This window comes from Canis lupus, chromosome 1 (assembly GCF_011100685.1).
Source record: "Canis lupus familiaris isolate Mischka breed German Shepherd chromosome 1, alternate assembly UU_Cfam_GSD_1.0, whole genome shotgun sequence".
Lineage (NCBI taxonomy): Eukaryota > Metazoa > Chordata > Mammalia > Carnivora > Canidae > Canis > Canis lupus.
This window is the reverse complement of record NC_049222.1, coordinates 11,166,351-11,179,570: the sequence shown is the minus strand read 5'-3', so window position 1 is coordinate 11,179,570 and position 13,220 is coordinate 11,166,351. Positions and strand designations below refer to the sequence as shown.

General features: G+C 32.1%; 1 protein-coding gene across 2 annotated transcripts in view; it reads right to left on the bottom strand.

Moving 5' to 3' along the window:
* Positions 1–13,220, bottom strand: part of CDH19 (cadherin 19) — a 94,507-nt gene that overhangs the window by 59,528 nt on the left and 21,759 nt on the right. For both annotated transcript variants that reach the window (XM_038525832.1, XM_038525831.1), the window contains exons 2-3: positions 11,287–11,585; positions 7,739–8,033 (exon numbers count right to left, since the gene is read on the bottom strand). In XM_038525832.1, the coding sequence (XP_038381760.1) occupies positions 7,739–8,033; positions 11,287–11,478 (487 nt within the window). In that variant the 5' untranslated portion in view covers positions 11,479–11,585. The remainder of the gene's footprint in view (positions 1–7,738; positions 8,034–11,286; positions 11,586–13,220) is intronic.

Genomic DNA, 13,220 nt, shown 5'->3' with positions numbered 1-13,220 from the left:
GATGGGGCTTGGTGTTCTCAGAAGCACAGAACAATAATTCAAGGTGCAGAATTGGGGCAGTTGATGATTTCCCTAAAATCCATACCTTTAGGGTACTGGCTGCCTCACCAGCATCCCCAGTCTGGCATATGGGGCAACAGACTCTACTGGTTGATCTTCCAAATCTATGAAACCCTGGGACAGTACTTTAGTCCACTGGGCCAAAGTGGTTTTACTTGTTAGTAATTTAATCTGCTGCTTTATATTTCATTTTTTTTCTTTTTACCAATCCTGCTTCTTATGCATTACCGAGGCAATGGAACCTCCATTTAAAATCAAATTCTTTAATCTGGCCTTGCATATCATGACCTTTGAAATGAGACCTTTGATCATGATCTACCCATATATAGTACTCAGTTTCTCGAAGACCCTAATAGTGGCAGCCTGGTTCACACAGTGACAAGGGGAAGCTGTTTCCACACAAAACTGGGCATGTTTAAAATTCTCACTGGGGGCCAATATAATCAATTTGCCAACCTGTCAACAATTGGAAACTCCATTGCGTAGGCCACAGACTCCTTTGGCAGTTGCCTTGGGCATTGTTTAGAACACACATGACATGCTGTTACGGTATTGACCAAGTCACTGTCTTTCAAAGGCAATCTAGCATCCTTAGCAATAAGCCATCCTATCTGAAGTGTCCACTCTTTTTATTTGCTGTATCTACTAAAAAGTCAGTTGCTAGGGTGCATACCCAAAATAGGGCATCAGCTTCTAAACTGTCTTTTGTTGACTGAAAGGTCCAAAAGTCAGCATGCATCTCTGAGTTGAGTCATTATAGCTTGATCAGAGATAGAAATGAAAAGAGAATATGTAATTAGACTCTTGCAATCTAAAGATCCTCTTAAATCAATTTGTATCTATCCAGTGAATGAACAAAAGTTTAACTACAAAAAATTATTCTCTTAGAATCATGCATAGTTTTTTTAAAGATTTTATATTTAAATAATGTTTACACACCCAATGTGAGGTGGAACTCCCAACCTAGAGATCAAGAGTGGCATGCTCTACTTACTGAAGCAGCCAGGAGCCCCTCAGAATCATGTCTTAATAAGAGAAATATCTCACTTTACTTGTTCCAATAATAAACATACAAATGTAATATTTAAGATAATAATCCTGGGTTCTATTATTACATTGATGGTTGATACTGTTTGCCTATATTACTGAGAGATTTACATAAATGCAAATTTAAAATCAGTTTTGTTTTTCTATATAGATTCTGAATTTTTAAAGCTATTTTTTGCAGAAGGACTTTATGAAACATTTAAGACAATATTTTACTTCACCCATTCTGTCTGTAATATTATATTGCAAAAGCTTATTATTAGGTAGGTAACATAAGATATAAACATACCAAATTCTTGAGAGGAAAATCATAGATTAGTAGTCTAGACTATGGGAACTGGAAACTGCAATTTGCCAGTATATGTCATTTGCTATGACTACAAGTTACAAAATTATAGTGAGATAATGGTATATTAATGTAAGATAAAATATTTATTACATGTAAGAAATTACATATAAATTCTACTTTCTGTGGCATTGTTAATAAGTGCTAAAACTTACAAAACTACATAAAATTTCTGAAGATCAAAAGCATTTTGACAGCATGAATAATGATTTCCCAAACATTAGACACAAACTCCCATCAAGAGTAAAACCTAATGTAAGAAGAGTGTAATTCCATCAATATTGATTTATATGGATTTTAATATTAACCACAAGTATACAGAGGACTGAATGATTCTCGCTTAAATGTTAGGTTTAATATTAGTAACAAAACTTTATTTAATGATATCTCATATTTCATACTGAATGCTTTATCTTCTTTCTAGTGATTATGGGTGGCATCCATAAATATGTAAAAGAGTGATAAATTTTGATATGCAGACTAATTTAGATATCGTGCAGGCAATAGAGAAGTCAGCAACCTGTGACAAGAACATTTTATATGTAAAGTTTCCATTCATTATAGAATACTAAATAAACACTGTATCTTAGTTTAATATATGTTTGAATGCCAAGATCTGAACTGCAGATTTCAAAATGATTCATTTATTTTAGTATGCAATTTTTTGTGTTAATTTCAGTGATAAAAATATTAAACAGGCTTTTCTTAGAATAAGATATAAATTTGTAATAGGAAAGCTATTTTTACATGCAGTTTTAGTGCAAGTACACTTTGGTTACTCTGAAGCAACTTTATTGAGAGAATGTTGAATTGTATAATGGTCAAGTTTAAAGAGGCTCAAATTAACTAATAGTATTTTGACCTAGGCTCTGAGTCCATGATTTTTCTGACATTAAAACAAATATATTAGGTAAATTGGTAAAATTATAATTTTCTGAGATCAAATTCATGATAAACATAAGGTTTTAATCCATGCATCTGCTCATTCTTTCACACTGGAAACTTATTTTATCAGTTTGAGGATCATTATTATTTATTTACAGGGATGGATTGGCGCATCCCTCATATATATATAGAGAGAGAGAGAGACTAAAGACAAGCAGAGGCATAGGCAGTGGAAGCAGACTCCTTGTGGGGAGCCCGAGCCCGATGTTGAAGTCGATCCCAGGACCCCAGGATCATGACCTGAGCCAAAGGCAGATGCTCAACCACTGAGCCACCCAGGCGCCCCCCTCCTGTGTTTATATTTGAAATGCAATTACTTTACAACCTAGAACTTGCAACTGAAACTCAAGAAATATATTATATTTGCCCACTTGCCACCTTAAATGTGCAAAATATTCTTTTTGTTTTTACTGTCTACCATCTCCTGAAAATTAGGTCATTCTTATTATTCTTGTGTTACATTTTGACACCTCTACTTTTCATAATGTGAGAGAATTTAAGTCAAATAAATAGATTGTGTTTAAAACAGCAAACAGTATGTTCAGAGAGAATTCAGAGAGTTTAATCCATCCCAATCTCAGTCACATTCAAGTCACATGTCTAAAGAAATAAGTTTCATCGAATATAATTTTCAAATTTGATGTATTTTAAGGATTTTTATTTTTCAGAGAAATATCTGCTCATGTTTATGCTTATTATAATTTATGGATTCAAAAAGTGACATCTAAATTTGCTTGTGTTTTTCATAAATTGAATTCAATCTCCCTTTTTAATAATGGGTGATATGTTATTTAGTGTTATTTGGTTATGAAAGTGAATTTCTTTTTCTTCAAGCCTCTTTGAGATTGCATTGATATATAGCATTGTGTAAGTTTAAGGTGTACAATGTGATGGTTAATACACACAAACATATTAAAAATGATTATCACAATAAAGTTAACATCCATCATTTCACATAATTAGAATTTTACCTTCTTGTGGTAAGAACTGTTAAGTTCTATTGTCTTAGTAACTTTCCAATATGTAATACAGTAATGTTAAGGAAATCATACCAAATATTTTACCTCCAGACCTTCATCATCTTATGACTAAAATTCTGTTCCCTTTGACCAACATTTCCTCATTTCCCCACCTCTCAGTCCCAGGAAACCACCATTTTACTCTGTTTCTATGAGTTTAACTATTTTTTAGTCCACATATAACTAAAATTTTACAGTATTTGTCTTTATCTGTCTTACTTATTTCACTTAGCTTAATGCCTTCAAGGTATGCCCATGTTGTCATCAATGGCAATATTTCATCATGTTTGATTTGCTTTTGTTGAACCATCCTTGCATCCTGGAGCTAAATCCCACTTGATCATGGTATGTGATCTTTTTAATGTGCTGTTGAATTGGGCTTCTTAGAATTTTGGTGATCATTTTTGCATTTATGTTCACAAGAGATATTGACCTGTAGTTTTTTTTGTGGTGTCCTTATCTGGTTTTGGTATCAGGGCAATGCCCACCTTACAAAATGATTAGGAAAAGTTTTATCCTCTTCACATTTTTGAAAGAGTTTGAGAAGGATTAATATTAATTCTTTAAAATATTTAGTAGAACCTACCAGTGAAGCCAATTAGTCCTGGACTTTTGTTTGTTGGGATGTTTTCAGTTACTGTTTCAATCTTACTAGTAATCTGTCTGCTCTGATTTTCATGATTCATTCTCAGTAGGTTATATGTTTCTAGAAATTTAAATTTTCTAGAAGTTCTGCACTGGGAAATTTTAAAATTCAGGAATTACTATTCAGAGACTGCGTGCAACACTTCAGGTTACTCTGTGCCTCAACTCACACCCACAGACTCTCCCTGGATTTTATATCCACCAATATCCTCTGTTTATCTCTCATCCTTATCTATAGCTTCTCACCCATTCATGTACTCATTCTTTAACTCAATCATCACAAACTTCAGGCACTGTGTAACTCCTAGCCTATTCGATCTTATACTTTTTTGTGGAAAAGAGATAATTTTGTAATTCCAGACCAACAAGTGGAAAAACAATGCTTTATCCATTTGGATATTTGGTAGTTCTTGTTTTGAAAGTAATTGCATTTTTAATATAAATATACTCAGTAAAAGCCCACTGTTACTTGTAAATAAATATGTATTCAACAAGCAACAAGTAGTTCGTGCTTTTCTTGGTTTTCTCTTCTGATGACATCCTTAAATGGATATTCCTTTCAGTACTCTACCTAATTCTACATTCAAAGCACAGATTCAAATATAATAATTGGTAGTTGACTACAATATAATATAAAATATTTAAGACAACAGAGAATAAAATGTTCACATTTGTTGCTTTGTAAAGGATAAGATAGGTGGGTAGGGTATTTGGAAGCAAGATCAACACTGAAGACCTTACAAAATGGCAATGATATGGGAAGAGCATGAAAAGTTAACTATATATTCAGGTAAAACAATTCATATTATTCATTATATAAATATTGAGATTTAGGAAAACAGAAAAATCACATATAATATTGATTTCTTCAAAACAAAGTTTATAATTACAGGAATGCTTCATAGGGAAACCATCTACACCATAGTTTTCAGAGCAATGGGGTATTCCTCTATTTCTATATAAGATAACATTTCTAATAACAGCTGACTATTTTTCTGTTGGTCACTTCCGCCCATTGAAAGGAATAAAAAATGCTTGTTGATTTTAGTATGATTCCATACGTGGCCCAAAGCCGGAGGGCAGTCCTACAGGATGTACTTAATTACACAAGTTAACTAGGTTAATACATACATGAATCTTGAATTACAAAGCAAAGAGATCTGCGTTAGCCAAACACCAAATAGAACAAACCAATGTTTTGTGATCTTTGTTGAATCAACCCACAGTCCTGTGACTATACTCAATGCCATGATGCAAAAACTGTACCGCACATACTGCAATTCCTTTGTGGTTCAACTCTCCAACTATAAAAAATGGCTATTTTTCCCTTTTCTCTATCTAAAAATCTACCCCTTTTGCTCTCAATTATTACCTTTGTCTCATACCTAATGGATAGAAACACTTATTAACTGGTTATTATCAACCAAAGTGTTAACCTACCCAAATCTGTCTTCTCTACTATTGCTCTAGATTCCATGGGTCTTTCCCTTCTCAAAAATAGTTAGAGCTCTCTTATTTTGCTTTGAAAACAGTTTTCTTTTGGATCATTCCCTATAGTATATAACTGTGCTTTTAAACTTCTCATATTTTTAAATGATTAATGATAACAAAAAATCCTCTTTCTTTATCTCTCTCTACCCACATCTCTATGTTCTCCCTGTAGTATAACATCTTTTGAAATTGGCTAAATTCATTGTAACCTCCTCTTTTCCATCCATTCTTGCAACAGAATGAGCTCCAAAATATTGCAATTGCATAAATTCAAGTGAATGACTCTTACCAAAATCACTAGGAGCCTTCAGCTTGACAAAGCAAAAGCCACCACATTTTCTTGATTTTATTTAACCTCACAGCAGTATTCCATATGGTTGCAGGATGTCTTCCTTTGAAACATTTCTTCTCATGTCTTTCTTTTTCCCACATCACTGGCCAAGGTCAATCATCCTAATTTACCAGTCAATCCCCTTTTGCTTAACAGTTAACTCATCCTGCATGCTTTTTTTCTGCTTACATTCATTGCCATGTCTATATGGGAATCTCATATATTGCTATGCCTACATGTTTGCTATAGGACAATAACTCCCATATTAATATATGCAATCTTCCTGATACTGTATGGGAATATTTTCCTAGAACATAACATGACTGGACTCTTTGTAATCAACTTCAAATCAAATATCATCTCCTAAAATGTCTCCACTTCCTCCAGTCAGTTAATCATCATCATACCTCACCCATAATTAACTTTTATACATATAGTATCAAATATCAACTTATTTAAAATAGTTACTGTTTGTGTGATTTAACTAAAATATAAGTTTCGTACTAGCAATTATTTCCAAAGTTACAATTCAAAAATTTTTCTAGTAAATGTTAGGTCCATGTTGTATGCTGTCTAAGAGGAAGAAGAGTAGCATGAGGAAGTGAATGAGGAGGAGGGGGATGGAGTAGAAATAAGAAATATTTCATTGCCTAGTTACCAAATAGAACAATATTAACGTGTCATTTACATCTAATGATAATTGGTCCTGATATATATTCACAGCTGAATTTGTTTATGCCGCAAAGATCTATATTCTGAACCCATGTAGAAAGTTGTCTTTAAATTGCTTCTTGAAATGTTAATAAGAATCAGAAAAATATACAATACAATATACATTTTTAGATTTGGTGGCTAATAAATCAAATGTTTAGGTAAAGCAATTTTAAAGCATGCTAGCATAATTAAAAATGACCATTACTGAATAGAATTTATCACACTTAAGTAATTTTATGAAGTTAATTTTATTATATATTGTACTATCAAAATTTTCTGGCTCAATGATTGGACAAATTTTGCATAGCTACACCATAATTTCCTGTCTACTAGAAACACATTTTTTTTTATTTTCAGTGCTTTCAGTTCTTATGTCATATGGAAAGCACTTGTTTCTATATGCATTATATTTAAAATATCTATAAAAATAACATTGGAATTGAAAGGAACTTTGAAAGTAAATACAGTTGCACAGAGGTGTTCAACCACTTTGTTTTTAGTCTATATTCCATGATTTTGATGCATATAGTATTTGTGTCTTACAAATTGGCTTCTACTACTTGCACCTACATATTTTTCAGGTTGACCTTATGTGCCTTTTTTTAAGATGCAAAATTATATCTTGTTTTGGAAAATAAATTTTTGAAATGGAGAAACTAATAAATGACTAAGTGAAAGAATTTTATAAATCACTAAAACATACATGTTTAACGCTTTTTTTTTAAGATTATTTATTTATTTATTCAGGAGAGACACAGAGAGAGAGGCAGAGACCCAGGCAGAGGGAGGAGCAGGCTCCATGCAGGGAGCTGGACTTGGGACTCAATCCTGGGTCTCCAGGATCACACCCTGGGGTGCAGGCGGCACTAAACCGCTGTGCCACCAGGGCTGCCCTGTTTAATGCTTTTTTATTGCCTTGAAGACAAGTATTTTGAGAAGACAAATAATGTATTAATATATAGTACCATCGTTTATAAAATTTAAATGATAGTCTGATTTTTAAATTATTTTACTTAACACGTTTGTAGAAGGAAGTACAAGTGGTGAATAATTAAATAATTCACTTCCAAAACATAAGCTCAAAATTCTAAATCTGTTGTCATTGTTAATATATCTTTGATGTAAATTAATATGCAATACCTTCTGGAGACATCTCTGGTACAATGGCCTCATAAGGTTCATCTAGGAATTTTGGTTCATTGTCATTGATATCCGAAACTCTGATGACAAACTCAGACTCAGGTTCCACAGCCCTTCCAGTAGTGCTGTCTATTACCTGGGCTCTTAGAGTGTAGAGGGATCGTTCCTCTCTATCAAGCTTCTGGATGGCATATATGTCACCTGTTCTCTCATCAATGACAAAAATACTTCCAGCTCCAGCTCCCAAAAGCTTGTACTGGAAAGAGTTGTTTCCATTGTCTAGATCAGATCTTAGCTGCAAGTACAAAGAGGGATAATTTAGTTTCCAGACATGTTAAATGGACAAATCAATTTTAACGATTTTATTTTCATGTCTTTTAATTTTTCCCCAAGTTAATAACTCCATATAATTCCCACAGTATATTAAATCAGGTAAAATATTAATTTTAAGATTAAATTTTATCATCAGGCATATGAGTCTGAAATTTCAATGTAAATCATTATACAAATTTATTACTGTAAATAGATTATTCTAATTAGACACTACAATAATTGAAAAACAAAGTACCTTACATAAATTATGCACGACAAAGTTGTTTCATGTTTATTCTTAGTCACTGAAACCATACTCTCAAATATTTGTATTAGATTGGGACCTAGAGACAGATAGGATAAATTTAAACAATGATGTTCTGTCTCTAGGCTAAAAACACATAGGAAATATGAAAATATTACCAAGAAAATAGGGAGCATGTTGAGAAGATAAGAAGAGCCTCAGTCATCCATGTTAGCATTTATAAGATGCCATAAAATCTACAAGTTGCTTTATATGTGATTTTCCAATTAATCCATATTACATCATGAGAAATATATTATTGATATAATTATTTATACAGAGAGAGACTGAAATTTTTTAAAACTCTCACAGAGTCATGATATTTGCATAGGTTTATGGTTTGGACAACAGAGGCCCTAACCCCAGAGTCTCTACTGCTCTGAGTTTTGCCAAATTAGATCTCTTTCTTTCCAACATATTCTATTCAATTCTCAAATATATCTTTTCTTCTTGTGCCCTCACTATTTTTATTTTTTACTATTTTTTTTAAAAGCAAAGCAAATTTGTTCATTCATAGTGTTAATGGAATTTTGAATATTATATATAAAAACAAGGGTTATTATGATACAGGTAGCATTGGTTGGCTGGTTTTTCAAATCTAAATTGGTTTTCCATAAAGAGAAGTATGCCATAATCCTCTAATTCTTGTGAATACACAATTTTCTTGATTCATAATTTATGAATATGTCCTTCTTCAAAGTAAGAGCTTCTCTGAAAATTTACAAAGGTAATCAAAGACCTACAGTCTTAAATAAATTCATAACTTTTTTGATAGCTCAAGGTACAACAGACCAATTAATACATTTCTATGTGATTGGATAGAACATTTGAAGACATCTAAAACAACTTATTTTAATAATATGTTGAATAAAACTGCTATTCATTGAAAGAAACAGATTGGGAATAATAATAAAGAGATAATAAAAGAGCTATAGCTCTTTTAATTTGATAATTCTTCATTACTCATAATAAAAAAAAGAAATTTCTACAAATTTCTAATAATATATTAAGGGAAACAAATGTCCCTTCCAATAAGTATATCAAACGAAAGTCAAGTTATGGCTTATGTTTTTCAAATATAATTTTGATTATGGTATAAAAATTTCATTCAATATTAGAATGATGATAAATCAAGTTTAGTAATGAATAAATGTATTCCAAGTATATGCACAGTATAATGTTCATAGATCAGTGAACTTAATCTTTTTAGGACTCAGATTTAAGGCAATATATATATATATGTGTGTATATATACATATATACATTAACTTACTTTTTAAACACGAGCCACTTAATGTCACAAAACACATAAGTTAAACACATTTTAATTTCACAAATTCTGTATTAATGATATTTTCTATATTTCTATTCAAAAATATTTTTTTCAACTAGGCAATTAACTATTGATTTGGCAAGTCAATATGCCTTTTTTTTTTTTTAACTGTGCTTTGCAAACTTAATCTCTGTTAACATATAGTTCAAAAAGAAAGTCATCTTGGACACATGAGCTACATTTTTATTTTTACCACTTCTTTAATTACAACACCTAAATATTCATTATTACTCTCTTTTAAACCAGCTATCTGTATGTTATTTAAGACTGATGACATTGTTTCAGGGGAAACCATCTGTTAGGATATTTTCCTAAGTATTTTTACAGAATGAAAGAAATAGGCAAAACCAATCACTCTGTGAAAGGAAGAAAACAGGAGATGTGCCCGGAGCACAAAAACAAAAACTGGAAAATGTGACAGTCAGCCAGGGAGGTAGTCTCTGCTCTGATTGTATTGATGCACTTCCCTGGAGAGCCTTATTCACTAGAAGCCACCAGGCTCTGTTAGTCTGTCACCCCGCTCATTGATGGGAGAGCAGATGGTGCTCTGTGGAGTTCACGGTAAATGTGGCTACAGAGACTCAGTTCACTAGCAGACACTTAACTATGGACCTCATTTGTGCCACCCTGCCTCTGATTTACCTGCAGTCATCTTAGAGAATAAAAAGATGAGAAATATGACTCATAGCAGGCACACATACATATACAAAGGTTTGAAATCTGTTTGCCTAAGATCCTCATCTAAGCCTTCAGTGGAACATACATGTGTACATTTGCTGGATGGGATAGATGAACTCCTTTGGAATGTGGACATCACACTAACACGGTGGCTTTCCTGAAAGGGCTAGGAAATGGGAGTTAATGAATTTTGAGTGCTTCACCCTTTGGGCCCAATTAAATTTTAGTGCCAGTTAATTAGCGGTTAAACTTATTTCAGATCATTCATCTAGAGAAAGATCCTCACAGAAAAGGACATGGAATTGTAATTACCTCTGTTTAAGGAAAATTGAATAATAATAAAAACCAAAAACATAAATAGGAGATTCTCTATCTCACTAAGGAAATTTAAAATATGTATTTAAAAAACATATATATATATTCTTACAAGAAAGTAAAGATAATTATTCTTTATACTTCATAATCAAATGAAGTGTGTAGGCTCTTGAAGCTACTTAGCTGTAAAGGATTTGGTATTAATCTGCTTCATGAAAAATTAATGATGGGTAAATCAACACCTACTGAGCATAATAGAAAATCAGGCTAAATACTGTTGGTAAATGTTATTATTCTCAGTGTGGTTGCTTTGATCCATTACCAAAAATAACACCATCAAATTTCCAGATGCTGATAAATACAGGCTGTATTTCCATGTGAGAGACAAAGGTGAAATTTGAAAATCAGAGCTTTTCTTCTTCCTCACATTTTGCAAATATTTTACATGCTTGAAAATCTGAAACAATTAATTAGGCCCATGTCTGAAGCTTTCTAAGGGTTCCCCTGAGGAAATGTAGAATTCATCCAATGCCCTAAAACTTCCTCAACCCATTCATTTAGAGTTATATAATGTTATTTCCTGTAACACCTTCATAAAATCAGTACCTGACCAATGTGATAATCAGTCTTATTCATTTCCTCTGGTACAAAAAACTGGTTCCACATCCAACCACGCTTCACTCTTAAATGAGAACCCGCTTGGTGCTTAACTTCTGTTTTAGAGCTTTCTGACGCTGTAAAGCAAGGCCATATGAGAGGAATTCCCAACATTAAAGGTAGCAGGAAGCAATAATTCATTCTGCTTTTTTTTATTCCAACTGGTATTCTTCAGAGGAAAAAGTAGTTGCAAACAAAAATTGTATGTTTCTTTGAATCTTTTTAAGTCTTAGGTATCTTTCATAGTCCTAAAGAACAGGAAACAAAACAAAATTTTACATTTAAAAATAACATTTTCTTACATAATTGCCAAAGAAGGGGTGCAACTTTTGCAATCATAAAAAAGGAATATACATTTATCCTCCAATTAAGCTAGTTGTATTTTGTAGCTCAGCAATAATTTGAATTGTATAATTGGAAACTTCTAGTCAAGTCTTGTCCATTTTAAGCTGTAGCCATAAATCTGCCTGAAGGTTGAAAAGTTGGTCTGGCAATCTCCTTGATTGATAGCTGACACTGAGATAGATTTTTCTTTTCCTTTAATTTAACCTGCTTACTTCTTCCATTCTATCGCTGTAAAACTCAATAGTCAGTCCAAAGGAAAAAATGTGACCTTTCTCCTTTTTTAAATAGCAATAAATTTCCTAATCCAATTTCCCAATTTATATTATTTTTATCTAGTATTAAATAGACAAAATGACAATTCAGTTTGAAACCTGGGGGATTTATAATCAGTTATACTGATGTTATAAAACACACTGTGAATAGAAAGCCCATGTAAGATATTTACCATTTTATATTATGAAACATATGAATAGAAATGCTTTTCATCTAACAAAGAGATGATACTATTTTTAGGAAATAAATGCAAAATATAGTGCCTGGGAAAAAATGGCTGATCATTTATAATATATAAGATGGAGATAAAAGATATCTTCTATTATTGAAATCTTAAAAGAGAAACTTCAACCGCTGAATTTTACATGTAAAACTTTCCATTTATCTGATATTGATCATACCAACTCTCTTTGAAATGATCGGTAATTCTCCCCCTTATAGGAAATTGAATAGCTTTGCATTTAACACACTGACTTAGCACTTCCATATAATCAAATTGGATTTGTTTGTTTGGGACTTATGAAGAAAAATAATTTTGTCAGATCTACGATGTAGTTTAATACTACATAATCGACAGAAAAGCCAGATCCCTGTTACTGTTAGTTTTCTCTACAATCTCACGTTGAATCTTCTCCACGTATTTTTGAACAACCTCCAAGAGATATTTTAGGTCTTTGACTCTTGTTAGAAAGAGTCATTAAAAATACCTAAATAAGAAAGGACACATTGTCATAAATCAGGATTCCATGGTGTCTCTGAGTTCCTTCAAGGAAGACCATGAGGAAATTCAACTGAGGTGAAAATTGAAGATGAATCTCATCTTTATGTTGAGAGTTTGAAATTCAAATAATGTCTGTTGCTTAGAAATTGCTAAAATATACCTTTGATAGTAAATATTGAAAATATTCAAAATAAGTTCAGTTTTCTAAGGAGAAAGCTATTTTGTATAAATATGTAAAACTCAAAAAAATAAACATGTAAAACTCTCACTAACAGTAGTGTAAAGTATAATTATAATGTTGGGTAATGCATTTGTGTCATTTTCTATTATGATATTTTCATTCATCTAGAAAAGAAGTGAGGAGTTTTAGGGAAGATATTGCTCTAGATTAAAAGATATTTTAAACATACAAGAACAAGTGTAAAATCAGAACATTGTCTAGAACTTAATTTGTACAAATTTATTTTTATATTTATATTTTTTCATGAATTTGTAAAGTTCCAATATGGTGATTCAGTATCTTGAGATGATAGAAAATATTATG